General features: G+C 39.7%; 1 protein-coding gene across 2 annotated transcripts in view; it reads left to right on the top strand.

Annotated features, from left to right (window-relative positions):
* LOC127578920 (phosphoprotein associated with glycosphingolipid-enriched microdomains 1-like) overlaps positions 1 to 14,237 on the top strand; it is a 60,874-nt gene that overhangs the window by 24,627 nt on the left and 22,010 nt on the right. For both annotated transcript variants that reach the window (XM_052031496.1, XM_052031495.1), the window contains exons 2-4: positions 8,034 to 8,207; positions 11,643 to 11,694; positions 13,226 to 13,313. In XM_052031496.1, coding sequence (XP_051887456.1) covers positions 8,059 to 8,207; positions 11,643 to 11,694; positions 13,226 to 13,313 — 289 coding nt within the window. In that variant the 5' untranslated portion in view covers positions 8,034 to 8,058. The remainder of the gene's footprint in view (positions 1 to 8,033; positions 8,208 to 11,642; positions 11,695 to 13,225; positions 13,314 to 14,237) is intronic.

Genomic DNA, 14,237 nt, shown 5'->3' on the forward strand with positions numbered 1-14,237 from the left:
CAGATATTTTCCAAGCCTGAATCCCTCAGTACGTCTCCACAGGAACCCGACAATGCCATTGATAACATCGTTGGCGTTTGATCAGTATTCTGTAATCTAAATAATCCAGACAGTTAGTTCAGTGGAAAAGCTCTAAGTAATTCATGACCTAAAATGTCAATCTTTTCTGTTTCTGGCTTACCAACAAACTCTTAAAGCAGACCTAATCAGAAAATAATTTTTCAAAGAACACTTCAAGATACAGCTTAGTATAATGTAGCATTTCCCTGAACAAGCCAAAGTATTCCATTATATTTATTTGTGGGAATGGTGAAATTGCTTGAACAACCATTTTTGGAAAGAGTTCTTGGATCTGCAAGTGAAATTTAGAGCTGCAATTCCTCTCTATGACTGTAGATGTCAGGATTTCTTCACTTATTATATTGCACCAGGTTTCATGAACTGGGAGTAAATATTGGGAATTGTAAATGACAGTCCAGTTTTAATGCATTGGTTTGCATGTGCAGTATGCAAATCAGGTAAAGTGATCACCTCTCTCATATTTCCAATATGCTCTTCCATTGTGGAAAGTAGTAAAGAAAGCCTAGAAAGGAAAATAAATACACAACTAGTCTCTGAGTATTTGAATTAAGAAAGGATAGCATAATATCTTGGACATCAATTGTATTGAAATTATGTCAGTGCTTTGAAGGATTTACACCTGAAGCACATAACTGTGGGCACACAGCTGCCTCACAGCTCCAGAACACAGGTTCAATCCTGACCTTCGGAACTAACTGTGTGGATTGTGTATGTTTTCCCTGTGACCCCATTGGGTTTCTCCGGGTGCTCTGGTTTCCTCTCATTCCCAAAGGTGTGCTGGTTGGTAGATAAGAATGGAACTTGCAATTTGAGATGAAGGACAACCTCTGGCATTGATATAATTAACTGTGTAGTCAATTTTATTACTATCTTTTCTTTGGCTTGAGAAATGTCATTTGTTTTTGTGAAGCTGTTGCAGCAACAGGCATTCCATACCCAACCACTCAGTCAACATTTAATCTGTTCAGGTTGTTTTTCTTGAATCTAATGTGACCACCTACTCTTGTGCCACTCTGCTTCACTGGACCGCTGACCTTGCACAGTTAGAAAGCTTTGTGTTGGCTTGTGGCCAGGGATTACAGTGTCTAATGGTCTACCTCAGTGCATAGATTGGTCCACTGGCAACTCGGGGGATTTAACCTGAAACCTTTGAATGTGCATCAAGCAAACTAAAGCATTTTTTTTATATAATTGTGCTGGGAATACCACCTCATTTTCTTAAGAGGCTATTTTGTCATAATGACTGCATAAAGTAGTAAACGTGTTATGTTGGTACAAAAAGTGTACCTGATATCACTGTTCAGTCGTGAACTTATTATTTATGAACCTTTTATTTGAATCAGTCACATGAACCTTTTAGTAATGTTTTTAAATTATCATCATAGGATTCACTTGTTTCTGCAAACATTCATTTGAAGGGGAAAATCCTCTCTTGGAAGATATCTGATTATTTTCCTATGAATTTGAAACTGCTTGACAAGAAATGAACAAAAATCGTATCAATGACCTTCAAACCAAAAAGGCTGCCTTTGTGTTAATCTGCTCAACGGGGTATGGTAGCATGTGGACCCTGAGCACTGGTAAACTGGCCTTGTCACTATTTGCGTTCATATATTCTTTAATGCTGGCTTGTCCAATGTAACTTTGGGTTTTGGGAAAGCCTTTTTTTTAAACACCGCTGTCTTATAGTTAGATAAATTCTGAATATGTGCATAAAATCTGTCAGCATGGGCAATGGAGACTGCATATTCAAGTAAGCAGAATTATGAATTTAAACCTTATGACCATTGAGTTTGACTCTGCAACCAACAAATGATAAAAACCTGCATGTGCAAAACTTTCCTAATTTTCTCATTGTCAGCAAGGCCCTGTACCATGAAGATAGTCCCTCTTCCTGCATGATAAAACTGAACCAAACTTCTAAAGTAATTTTGTTGTCTATAAAAATCTTTGGGACATTTTAAGATGAGGAAAAGTGTAGCATGTTTCTGGGAACTACTTCTCTCAAGTTTTTGAGTCTGTTTGAAAGTCCAGTCATTTTTCTGCCTTTCTGCTGTGATTTCAATGAACTTAAATGTTTTGAAAGTCTTCAGTGTTCTGAATTGGATGAATGTTAATAGATTGGATGTTTTTGTAGCACTCATTGTGTACAGAGAGAAGTGTCAGAGACTGCAGCAATAAGGGAGGATAAAGGGCAATAGTATCTTCAGAAAGAAGATTTGTGACAGGGAGGAAGATGGCAAAGATTTTGGAAACAAGTTATGGGCACAGGACATGAGAATGGAGGAATGTTGCCTTGGAATGATATGAAAATCTCAGTATGGACCTTGGCAATTAAGTTACTGATCAGATATCAATTCTGAGAGTCACATAGGGATAGTGAATGGCCCTTTATCCACTGAGTCCATGCAAACCATCAAACACCCATTTTTCTACTAACCCCACACGGAGGAAACCCATGCTGCCATGGGGAGAATATTGAAACCTCATATCGACGACACTGAGATTAGGCTTGAACCAAGATTGCTGGAGCTATGAGACAGCAACAATACTAACAGCAGACTGTGCTACCTGTGTTTTCGTTATAGGCCCAACTGGACAAATGTGCTCTCCTAATAACAATGCTGCCATCAGCACTTTAAGCATTAAGTCCAAAGAACAGAAAATCATAAACTGCATATCTATGATATCTCAATGTCTGCAACGAGCTGAATCGAAATTGGGAGTTGGGGGTTGGAGGGGAGATGAGGGGAGAGACCATACCTGGAGTATTGTGTGCAGTTTTAGTCTCCTTATTGAAGAAGGGATATACATGCCATAGAAGAGGTGCAACAAAGGTTCACCAGACTGATTCCTGGCAGCAGTCATATGAGAAGAAGCAAGGTTGACGAGCTCTGCTTTTATTGAAATTTTGAAGAATGAGAGGAAATTTAATTGAAGCATACAAAATTATGATGGGCTCAACAACTTGGATGTGGGGAGGATTTCACCCCTGACCGAGAGGATGGGGTGGTCTAGAACCAAGGGTGGCAGTCTCAGGATATCGGGTAAGGCATTTAGGATGAATTGAGGGGATATTTCTTCACTCAGAGGGTGGTGAATACTCTACCACAGAAAGCAACCAGGCGTTGAGTATTTTTAAGAATAAGGCAGATAGGGTTCTGGACACAAAAAGCATCAATCAATTGAGGAAATAGCATTAAAGACAAGTCAGCCATTCTGTCAACATTGTGCAATTCTTGCCAGGTGTTGCAACAACCTTGTAGGAGGTTATCCGCCTACTTTGTCAACCACAGATAGTGCGCATCTCAGGGAGAAAACAGGAGTTTCGTCCTTAGTACTTAAATATGTTTCAAAGTCTGTGGCAGCAGAGGAAGAGGTAACAGCTGCATTCTTGTTGACAACAGTCATTTTTATCAACCTCGAAGAGCCAATCGTTCACCCAAGGATAATGTTTGACCTGGTGAAACTGTAAAGGAATGAATTAATATCTCAGATTACAGAATTTTTGGTGAGGAATAACAGAAAGAAGGTTACTAGAGTGGGAAAATTTAAAACAAATGTAAACTGATAAATTGCCATGATTAAAGACATCAACATAGTAAGGAAAGGTGAATTGAAACATACAGCTGGAAAGGTAGGGAGAAATGCCCAGTAGGCAGATAAATGGAAAACAAGAGAAAACAGACATGAGCATCTATACACTGACAACTCATTAATCTTGTTCACAAAAAATGCTTTGCTCTCAGTGTGAAATGTTATCTTAAGTCATGTCCTATTATTAGTCAAAACAGTAAATCTGCACCACATATTTCATTCAGGGGAGAAGTCAGATGGATCAGAGATGAACAAATTAGCCTGGCCTCAGCAGTGTGAATTGAGGCAACTTTAATTCCCAGGGCACATCTGCACATCCCTGGTCAGTTGGTCATATTAACCCATCAGACTCTTCACTGTCTGGTAACAAGTGAAGCAAATTTTCAGTTGGCAGGTGGCTGACACTAAAGGAATGGACCCCTGTACATGGAATGGGGAAAGCCTTGGAATGGGAGATGGGGTAGAACCTGCATCATGGAAGGATTTAACATTTCTTTTGGGGCTAGGAGAGGCAATCCCGCTCCTCCTGGCTCTAGCATCGATTCTTCTTCCCTGCACCCCTTTATTTGGTGATAAACCCAGTAATGACCCTACCAGGCCACTGGTTGAAACAGGAATAAATTCCATCTGGGTCCCTTACTGGAGAATTTACAATGGGGGAATCAAAGAAACAGAAAAGCAAGTAACAAGTTCTGTGATTCTGCCGTCATGGAAGAGGACACAGATAATTTATGGAAGTTTCAGGGAACCATGAGTCTTATGAAAAAGAGTTAAAGAAAAATACTTTTTTTTTGATAATGCTGTCGAAACTAATGGGACTGAAAGCCAGCAAACAGGGCCTGATAATCTGCATCCCAGAGTAATAACAGAGGTAGCTATGGAAATACTGGATATACTGCTTGTCATCTTCCAAAATTCTCTAGATTATGGAACATGAGATTGCAGGGTGTAGTTCCCTGTTCGCTTTCTCTCTCTCTCCTCTATTTAAAGTAAAAAGGAGGGAGAAAGAAAACAGGGAATGACAAACCGATTAGCCTAACATCAGTAGAAGGGAAAATGCCGGGGTCTATTATAAAGGATGTGATAACATGACCCTTAGAAAATATCAACAGGATTAGACAAAGTCAGCATGGATTTATGAAAGGGAAATCTTATTTGATAAACCTATTGGAATGTTTAGAGGATGTAACTGGTAGAATAGATGAGGGGGAACCAGTGGATGTGGTGTATTTAGATTTTCAGAAGGCCTTTGTTAAAGTCCCACATAATTAAAGTACATGGAATTGGGGATATTATAGTTCCATGGATTGAAAATTGTTTGACAGACAGGAAACAGATAAGGAATAAAAGGGTCTTTTTCAGAGGGGCTGGTACTGTCCAGTGAGATATGGCAGGGACCAATGCTTGGGCCCCAGCTATAGATAATATATATCGATGACTTGATCAGGAAACCAAATGTAATATTCCTAAGTTTTCTGTCAAAGTTCAGTGGGATAGCGAGTTATGACAAGGATACAGAGAAGCTTCAAAATGCTTTAGACATGTTGAGCAAGTGAGCAAAAACATGGCAGATGCAGAATAATGTGGATTATTGTGAAGCTATCCACTTTGGTAGGAAGAACAGAAAGGCAAATTATTTAAATATTAATAGATAGCGAAATGCTTATTAAAAGACAAAGGATCCAAGTGTCCTTGCACACCAGTCTCTGAAAGCAAACATGCTATTATAGCAAGTGGTTAAGAAGGCATATAGTACATTTACCTTAATTGCAGGAGGTTTAGGGTACAGGAACAAGGGTGTTGTACTAGAATTATACAGGACCTTGGTGATATCACATGTACAATATTGTGCAGAGTTTTGGTCTCCTTACCCATGGTCAAAGTTGGGAATAATGTTCTCATTCCAGAAATGCAGAAGAAACTTTAGCTTGTTCAACCCACTCCATTGACATTCAATCAACCGTGCTAAGCACTTGCCATCAGTGTACTGCCTGCTGTTTGCACCATATAAAATAAATATGAGCATGTCTTATGAGGATAGGTGTACAAGATGATAAGAGGCATAGATCGAGTGGACAGTCGGAGACTTTTTCCCAGGGCGACAATGGCTAACACGAGGGGACATAATTTTAAGGTGATTGGAGGGAGGTATAAGGGGGATGTCAGGGGTAAGTTTTTTTACACAGAGAGTGGTGGGTGCGTGGAATGCACTGCTGGCAGAGGTTGTGGGGACAGATACATTAGGGACATTTAAGAGACTCTTAGACACGTGAATGATAGAAAAATAGGGGGCTTTGTGGGAGGGAAGGGTTAGATAGATCTTAGAGCAGGATAAGATGTCGGCACAACATTGTGGGCCAAAGGGCCTGTACTGTGCTGTAGTGTTCTGTGTTCTATGTTCTATGTACTTGCCAGAGAGGAGGTACAGCAAACGTTCACCAGATTGATTCCTGGGATGGCAGAACCATCGTACAAGGACAGATTGGGTTGACCGGGCCAGTATTCAATAGAGTTTGGAAGAAAGAGGAGATTTCATTGAAACATACAGTATTCTGGCAGGGCTCAGCTGGCTGGTTGCAGAAAGGCTGTTTCCTGGTCTAACGGTCTAGAAGCAGAGGTCACAGTCTGAGAGCCTGGGATAGGACATTTAGGACTAACTTGAGGAGAAATTTCTTCACTCAGAGGGTGGTGGATCTGTGGAATTCTCTGCCACTGAAGGCAGTGGAGGTGAAGTCACTGAATGTATTTAAGAAGATAGGTCTTTCTTTAAAGGAAGTCACCCACTGTGTCAATGTTGTGCAATTCTTGCCAGGTTTTGAAACAACCTTGTAGGAGGTTATCTGTCTTCTGTGTCAACCACAGTTAGTGCACATCTCGAGGAGAAAACAGGAGTTTCGTCCTCAGTACTTGCATATATTTCATAGTCTGTAACAGCAGAGGAAGAGGTAGCAGCTGCATTCTCGTTGGCAACAGTCATTTTTATCAACCTCAAGCCAATCGTTCACCGAAGGATAACATTTGACCCAGTGAAACTATAAAGGGATGAATTAATACCTCACATGGGAAACAGTTGTTGGTGAGTAGTTTATTAAAATATGAATATTTCAAACAAATGTTAAATGATAAATTGGCATGATATAAGACATGAACAAAAAAGGAAAGATGAATAGGACTATAGCTAGAAATTGTCAGTAAGTGGCTATATGGAAAACAAGAGAAAACAGATGAGCTTCTATACACTGACAACTCATTCTCATCCATGAAAAATGCCATGCTCTCAGTGTGAAATGCTATCTTAACGTGCATGATGTTATTGCCAAACTCGTAAATCTGCACCCCAGACTTTTACTCAGAGTAGAAGTCAAATGAGTCATAGATAAGCAAACTACCCTGGCCTCAGTGTGAAATTAGATCTGAAATATTGTCTTGCATAGGAATAGATATACTTGCTGTATTGTAAGTGCAACAAAGGATCACCAGACTGATTCCTGGGATGATGAGGGTTGTCATTCGAAGAGAGATTAGGTTGACTAGAGTGTGTTCACTAGAGTTTAGAAGAATGAGGGATCTCTTTGAAACCCACAAAACTCTATCAGGGCTTGACAGACTGGCTGCTTCCCCTGGATGGAATGTCTCAAACCAGGAGTCTTAGCCTCCGGCTATGGTTTAAGACATCTGGAACAGAGATGAAGAAAAATTTCTTCACTCAGAGGGTGGTAATCCCCTTGAATACTAAAACCAAGTCACTCAATATACTTAAGAAGGTGACAGATTTCTAGACACAAAAGGCATGAAAGGCTATAGGGAGAGGGGAATATGGTGTTGAGATAGAGAATCAGCCATGATGTACTGGGTGAATAGCCTACCTCAGCTCCTATTTTTTGCATACAGGCAGACTGGGCTGCAATGAGAAATCTGAGGAACGATCTCACTATGTTTCTTGTTGCCTGCTCAAGTAAACTGAAGACTGCAAGCTTCCCTCCAACCCCCACATCCCTCTTTGGCAAGACATCCTTTATGTTATGTAGTATTTATGTATGTATTTATGTTATGATAAACATCCTTATGTTAATATTTTTCACAGGCAAGTATCAAGGCATACCTAGGAGCAGGGGGAGTTACAACTGGTGTCAGTACAACTCAAATAGAATTGATTACAGAAACATCTTCTGAGTCTTTGATTAAACACTATAAAGCAATGTAAACACTGGGGGTGAAAATATTGATAGATATGTACTGAAAATGCTGCCTAGCATTTAAAAAAGTGCTTAATCTGTGATTCAAATGCCAGTAAAATATATAATAGCCATAAAATGGGCTTCTTGGCAGTCTGTGATATTTGCTTTGTTCCACAGTCAAGACTTCAACTAAGAGAAGATTATGGCTCCTCTCCCTCTGCAATTGCTCATCAAGAAGACGGGACTTCCACAGGACAGTCAGCCTTCACTGCCACTCTATGGTTCTCTGGTGGCTGGAGGAACCTTCCTGTTCCTGGTACTGCTCACATCCCTCTGTAATTACTGCCAAAGGTAAGCTGCATTATAACCGCAAGTAATAATTCTTGTTTCTGCTGTAAATGTACTTATTTTCATGCAAACTCCTTTTCATTAGCCAAACTCCTGCCTGTGAGTGATAAAATACATTAACATGGTTCTACCCAGCACCAGTGAACAGACACGCAGGCAACTTACCCTGTATGTTGAGTGTAAACACAAGCTTTTATTGTTACTTGTGCTACTATAGCAGATTTAGGGGATTACGGGCTGCATATACAAAGAAACTGTGTTTAAATTGAAGCAACTGGTCTGAGTTTGGTCACCATAGAGTAAGTATCAGTCAGGCAGGAACTTACTTCTCCTGGTTCCCACTGAAATTTACCTAACCCTGGGAAGAATATGCAACACTCCCCTCTCAGTGGTTACAATTTCTTTAAACATGTGCACACGTTTGCAAAGAAGTCCTGAAAAGTCATACTGTACAGGTGTCGTGCTGAAGGTGTCACATTTATCTGGCATGTGATCATCTGTGTCTGAGTCTTGGCATCACTTCCCTTCCAGTTCAGTCAGTTTCTGCTGACTCATTCTGCAGGAAAACAGTTAACACTTTGTGATGTTGAAAAACCATGTGAACATATCCTAAAATAATTGAGATAGACAAACAGCATCTACATACAGTTAGAAAACTGCAGTTAAAGAGATGAATAAGCTCTTCAGGCAGACCCAGTTGTTGCCTGTGAAAATCAAAAAACTGCTGGGAATCTGAAATAAAAACAGAAAATGCTGGGAACACTCAACAGGTTAGGCAGTGGCTGTGGAAAGGGATTTCCACAGAGCATTCTATGTCTAGGTAACCATCTTCGTTCCTACTAAACACATTTGTCTATTGCTTCTACCCTAACCTCCAATGTGTTGAGGGAGGAATAGCCAACATGTTTTGTAATAAAAGGTGCTGTTCAAACACCATGTCTCTGTAACTATAAAACAAAGCTGCTGAGACTTACTGGGATAAATGACTGAAGAATTATATAGTCTTCAGTTTCCTATAAGCCATAACCTTTCCAGGTGAAAACTGAGCGATTTTGCAAGAGCACCTGTTTGCTTGAGTTTTCTATATCCGGGCAATGCAGTCTTCTTGTTAAATGCGAGATCACATCAGTTCTGGTTAAAGGTAACAAAAACTCGGAGGGAGCTGAAGATGGTAATGAAGTGGTTTTGCACTTTCTGTTGGATAATAAAGTGCAGTAGATTAGTCATATTTCCCTCAAAGTTAATTCAAATCACCTAATACTTCTATATTAAAATGCAAGAGGCTCGGGCACCTTCTTTATTTGTCTTTATAGTTTTCATTTTATTAAGTCACCTAAAGTTAAAGGTTGAGTAAAGCAATAAAAGAAACCATAATGTGAAATAACTTTTCAAAAGAGGAAAATTGAACAAAAGTTACTTGAAGTTTTTAAATCTTAACATTGTTGTAATTTCTACGTTTTTATGTTTTATATTTACAGCATTGTAGGAGAAGGCCTTTTGGCCCATCTGGTCCATGTTAGCTCGCAGAGAAGCAATCCCATCAGATTCACTCCCCCTTTACATATTTTCCTATACCCTTGCAACTCGTACCCATCAACTCCCCTACTCCCTTTGAAACCTCCGCCCATGCCCGCTTCCACCCCCTCCCCATTAACCTACGTAGGAAGATTTTTCCGGGGCCAATTAACCCACCAGCACAACTTTGAGAAGTGGGAAGAAATAGGGCCACCCAGGGGAAACTCATGCAGTCACAGGGAGAACTAGTGAACTCCGGACAGACAGCCCCTCTTCTATGTTGTAAGGAAATATGCAAAAGACTGATGTGGCACAGGAAATGTTTTCAACCACAACAGCATATGTACATGCAGTTTTAATTAGTTTAAAAAATTAAATTCAAAGATGTTTATGTGGCTGATAACTCAACAACTCAAATGGCATGTTCCCAATCATGCCCTAACAGAAGTGCCAACAAGGTTTCAGCTTCATGCATTACTAAGGATGAGTGATTGCCAGGCAAGTCAATGCAGGCTGCAGTCCTATGTTGGTGTCTGCAGTTTTGAAAGTAGAAAACTAGCCAACTTATGCAAGGAAGGAAGATGCACACAAGAGGAGCACAGAAAGTACACTAATAGCAAAAGCAGCTTGTTATACGTTTGCCTCTTATCATTTAAGTACAGTCCATATAGGTAGAAACTGTACTTATTTTCACCTATCTCCTACTTTGCCTGAATGCAGGTGCCTGTACAGAGTTTGTCCACACTAATGACTCTCCAGACTTCATCTGAATGGCAAGTCTTTTGTGTATCAGCCTAAGAAGATACAAAAAGTGGAGATACAAAACTGTTTTGAAATTAAAACAGCTTTGTGTATCTGTATTTCCTACATTACAACAGTAACCGCACTTTAGTTGCTCACTGCTTGTAATATGCTTTAATTATTGAGGTTTTTGGGAATGACTAGATATTTGCAATTCTTTGCTGTTTTGGATAGTTGGTTAAGCTTCCTGTTTGCTTGATGGATCTCCGCCATTGATTAGTAGGACATGTTAAGTATCAAGTTATATCAACACCATATCATCCATTTCTTTTCCTGCATAGTTTTGGTCATCCAGGAATATTGGCCTGGAAATTGTAACACACCTAATCATTTAAATGCATTGGAGGCTTAAGCAAGTTTTTTGCAAAGCCCTTCAGCAGATAGATTTAAGTGCCGAACCAGCATGGAAGAAGGGAGAGTGTAGGTGGATGAAATTAGGAAGCACTTGCAAAAACCCCAAGTAAATTATAAGCGTATATTTATCAATGGGCCCCTAGAGTAAATTCACTCTCCTGACCTCAATGTGAGAAGCTAGTCCTGTGATTGCATGCAAGGCACAGGGCATCACACACAATAGGATTTGTCTTACACAAGGGAACTTGCAGAAAGGCTATCACTTTGCCAAGAAAATTTTCACCTCAGAAAATTGGCACCTCAAACTCATCAAGTGCCCAGATAAATCACACTAAATCACACATCAACCTGCCAATTAAGGTGCCCTCCAAGTGCCCAATCATGTTTAACAATAGGCGCTTGATAAATTTGGGGTAGGGTGCAGGGGTGGTAGGTGAGGGGTGAGAGTGGGAGGGCTGAGGATTGTTTAGATTCTGCAATCAGCCGCAACTGCCGATCCTTCGTTATTTCTCTCATCTGACACCAGAACAATTTAATTTAAATTTTTAATAGGGTTGGCATAATTGACCATGTGTGGATTTTACTCAAAGTGTGGCGTATTACAGATGTAATTTTTAGAGATGGATTTGACAATAAATGCAACCAACTTTGGAGTCACCTTTTGTAAACACAACATTAAATACAAAATAAATACATTTATTATTTAAATAGGAGTGAGAAATCTTGTACTTTTCAGTATAAACCAATGATTTTATGTTTATGTGGCAGAAACAGTAAGGAAAAGAAAATCAAGACTGAAGGTGTGAAGCTGGTTGGTTTGGTAAGTTTGTTAACTACAAGTATAGAAGTTGTGCTTCATTTGTTCAGCTCCTTAAGGGCTCCTTCAGCTCACCATGACTGCAGTTTTGTAGTGCCTATAAGACGTATTGCAGCAACTCAGCAAGATGTTTTTAACAGCATCTGCCAATGCATGGCTCTGCCAGGAAAAAGGACGAGAGCATTAGATGCATGGTTAATGCAGCTTCTTCAAGTTCCCTTCCAAGTCCCATATCATCCGGATTTGGAAATGTATCACCAGTCCACCATTGTTAGTGTGTCCAAAGCCAGGGTCTCCTGACAAAACAATAAGGATTGGAGTGATTTTAGAAAAATGGCTTACCATCACCTTCTCAAAATCAATTTGAGATGGCTCGCAAATGCACAATGCCACATCCAATGAATAAATTAAAAAGAATGTGTGTGTGGATCTGTCACTGTAACGTATCGCCACCTTGTGGCACGCTTAAATATCATCACCAATCCACTTTAAATCAAAATGCTAAAAACTGAGTTGCTGGAAATCTGTAATAAAAACAGACATGATAGAAATATTCAGCATACGTGGAAAGAGAAACAGAGTTAACAATTCAGGTCAGTGGCCTTTAATCAAAATGGAAAAGCTGGAGTTTAAATCAAGGTGCTGTTCTTCCAAGAACGTCTTCCGCCAGCACAATGAATTGGCTCTGTGACTGAAATCCATGGGTGGTTTATATGGGCATTCGCTAAATGCCAAAACCTAGGGTGATTAAATGCGATCTATTTTAAAAATCCATTGTCATTTCCCTTGTGGGACCTCACTCCCACCCCCAATAATTTCCAGGATTTCCAGTGTTAAGCTCTGCAAAGGCCATCAGTTTCATTCTAAGGCAGCAATCAGTGGAACCTACTTTGGATCTTACTGCATCTTTCAGAATTATACTAAAGTAGAATTACTTGAAACGTGACCACAGATGATTTTGTGTGCAGTGAAGTCACACAAACAGCAAATTGATTTATTATTTGGTGGTGTTGGTTGACAGGTAAATGTAGACTGAGACATGAAGAGTATCCCTGCTTCTCATCAGTTAGTGCACTGGGATCTTAAACATTCCACCCGGCTTAATATTCCATGTGAAGCACAGCACATTGCTGCCCTGAAACTGAAGCCCAGAATTAATATTCAGTTGCTCTTGGGATTTCAGCCAACAACTTTCCAATTTCCAATTTCCAATCAATCCAATTTCCCAGACTACCTCTGATTAAATTCTCTTTATTGTTTGGACAACGGGCAATGGAATCACTGGACCCTGACCAGTGACTGTGCAACTTAGAGGCTTGACTGCTGGTCCCTAAGCTAAAAATGCCACTGGATAGTTTTGATGGTTTACAAACATGCAAGTCTTGATAAACTGCTTAAGGTAGAACTTACTTTATACAACTAAGGTTTTTAGATGTTTAATATCTCACTTTTATAAATTAAATAAATTAAAATGACAATGTATTACACAATAATTGGACCAAATGTACATTTTACTGACATGCATTATATTTAGTCTGCAGGCTGCACACCACAACTTCGACCTGTTAGCACACCTGAAACAGGAGTACGTGATCCTAACAGAATGCACTGCAATGATGACAGTAAGTAAAAGACAAAGTAATGATATTTTATACTTTATAAACTGCATTTTACCAGCATAGCTACAAAAGAGAAAGAGGTGACACAGGTAAATTGGAAATGAAGATTGAACAAAACGTAGTTTTTCAGTCTTGCAAGCAAATGAAACAGAAAAATACATATTACATTGTCTAATCTGGAAGATTATTTCAAGTTAAAACAAGACAGTAGGAACAATGACTCACAGTAAATGGCAAGTTCAGGACATGTTAGGAAGCTGTACTTCAAACAGGCTGTTTAATATCTGGAGTGATTTTCTGGGTAGGGGACTTTGGTGAAGAGCTTAATTGTTATTACAAGAGACCTGCAGGTTTCATTTGAAGGAATGAGTGAGGTGGACCCAACAACCTCTAGCATCTGTAGTTAACTCTATTTGGAAAGAGTGCTGATAACAAAGTTGAGTGTGAATTCTGTCAATAGATATTTCATTATTGTATTACTGCTCTTTCATTTGGCCTCATTTAACTCCTTTCAGCTGAATAGGGTCACTGTCAAGGACTTTGTCAGGAAAATTCTTACTAGTTATTGGGCACATAGCCAATGACATGCAGAGAGTGGTTTCTATTGCACGATGTACATTGCTCTGCCCTCTGCATCAATCATCTTTGCATTCTTCTTCCACTCTTTCCTGCGCCCACAGCAGATACCCCCATCATCACTACCCTTCCTCCTAGGCCTTATGCTTATGAACCTGTGCTCTGGAATTCTTTGTCTTGCTTTGTCTCTTCCTACATGCAAAAATCTCAAGAACTATCCTGACATCCTCGAACACCTCCACAAACTCTCCATCTATATGAACCCCAATTATTGGAAATGTGATATAGTGTAGGTAAAATCTGGCTTAATTTTTTTCCCTGAAAGGATTGTATGAGAAAATGCTCATCAGT

Source organism: Pristis pectinata, chromosome 16 (assembly GCF_009764475.1).
Source record: "Pristis pectinata isolate sPriPec2 chromosome 16, sPriPec2.1.pri, whole genome shotgun sequence".
Classification (NCBI taxonomy): domain Eukaryota; kingdom Metazoa; phylum Chordata; class Chondrichthyes; order Rhinopristiformes; family Pristidae; genus Pristis; species Pristis pectinata.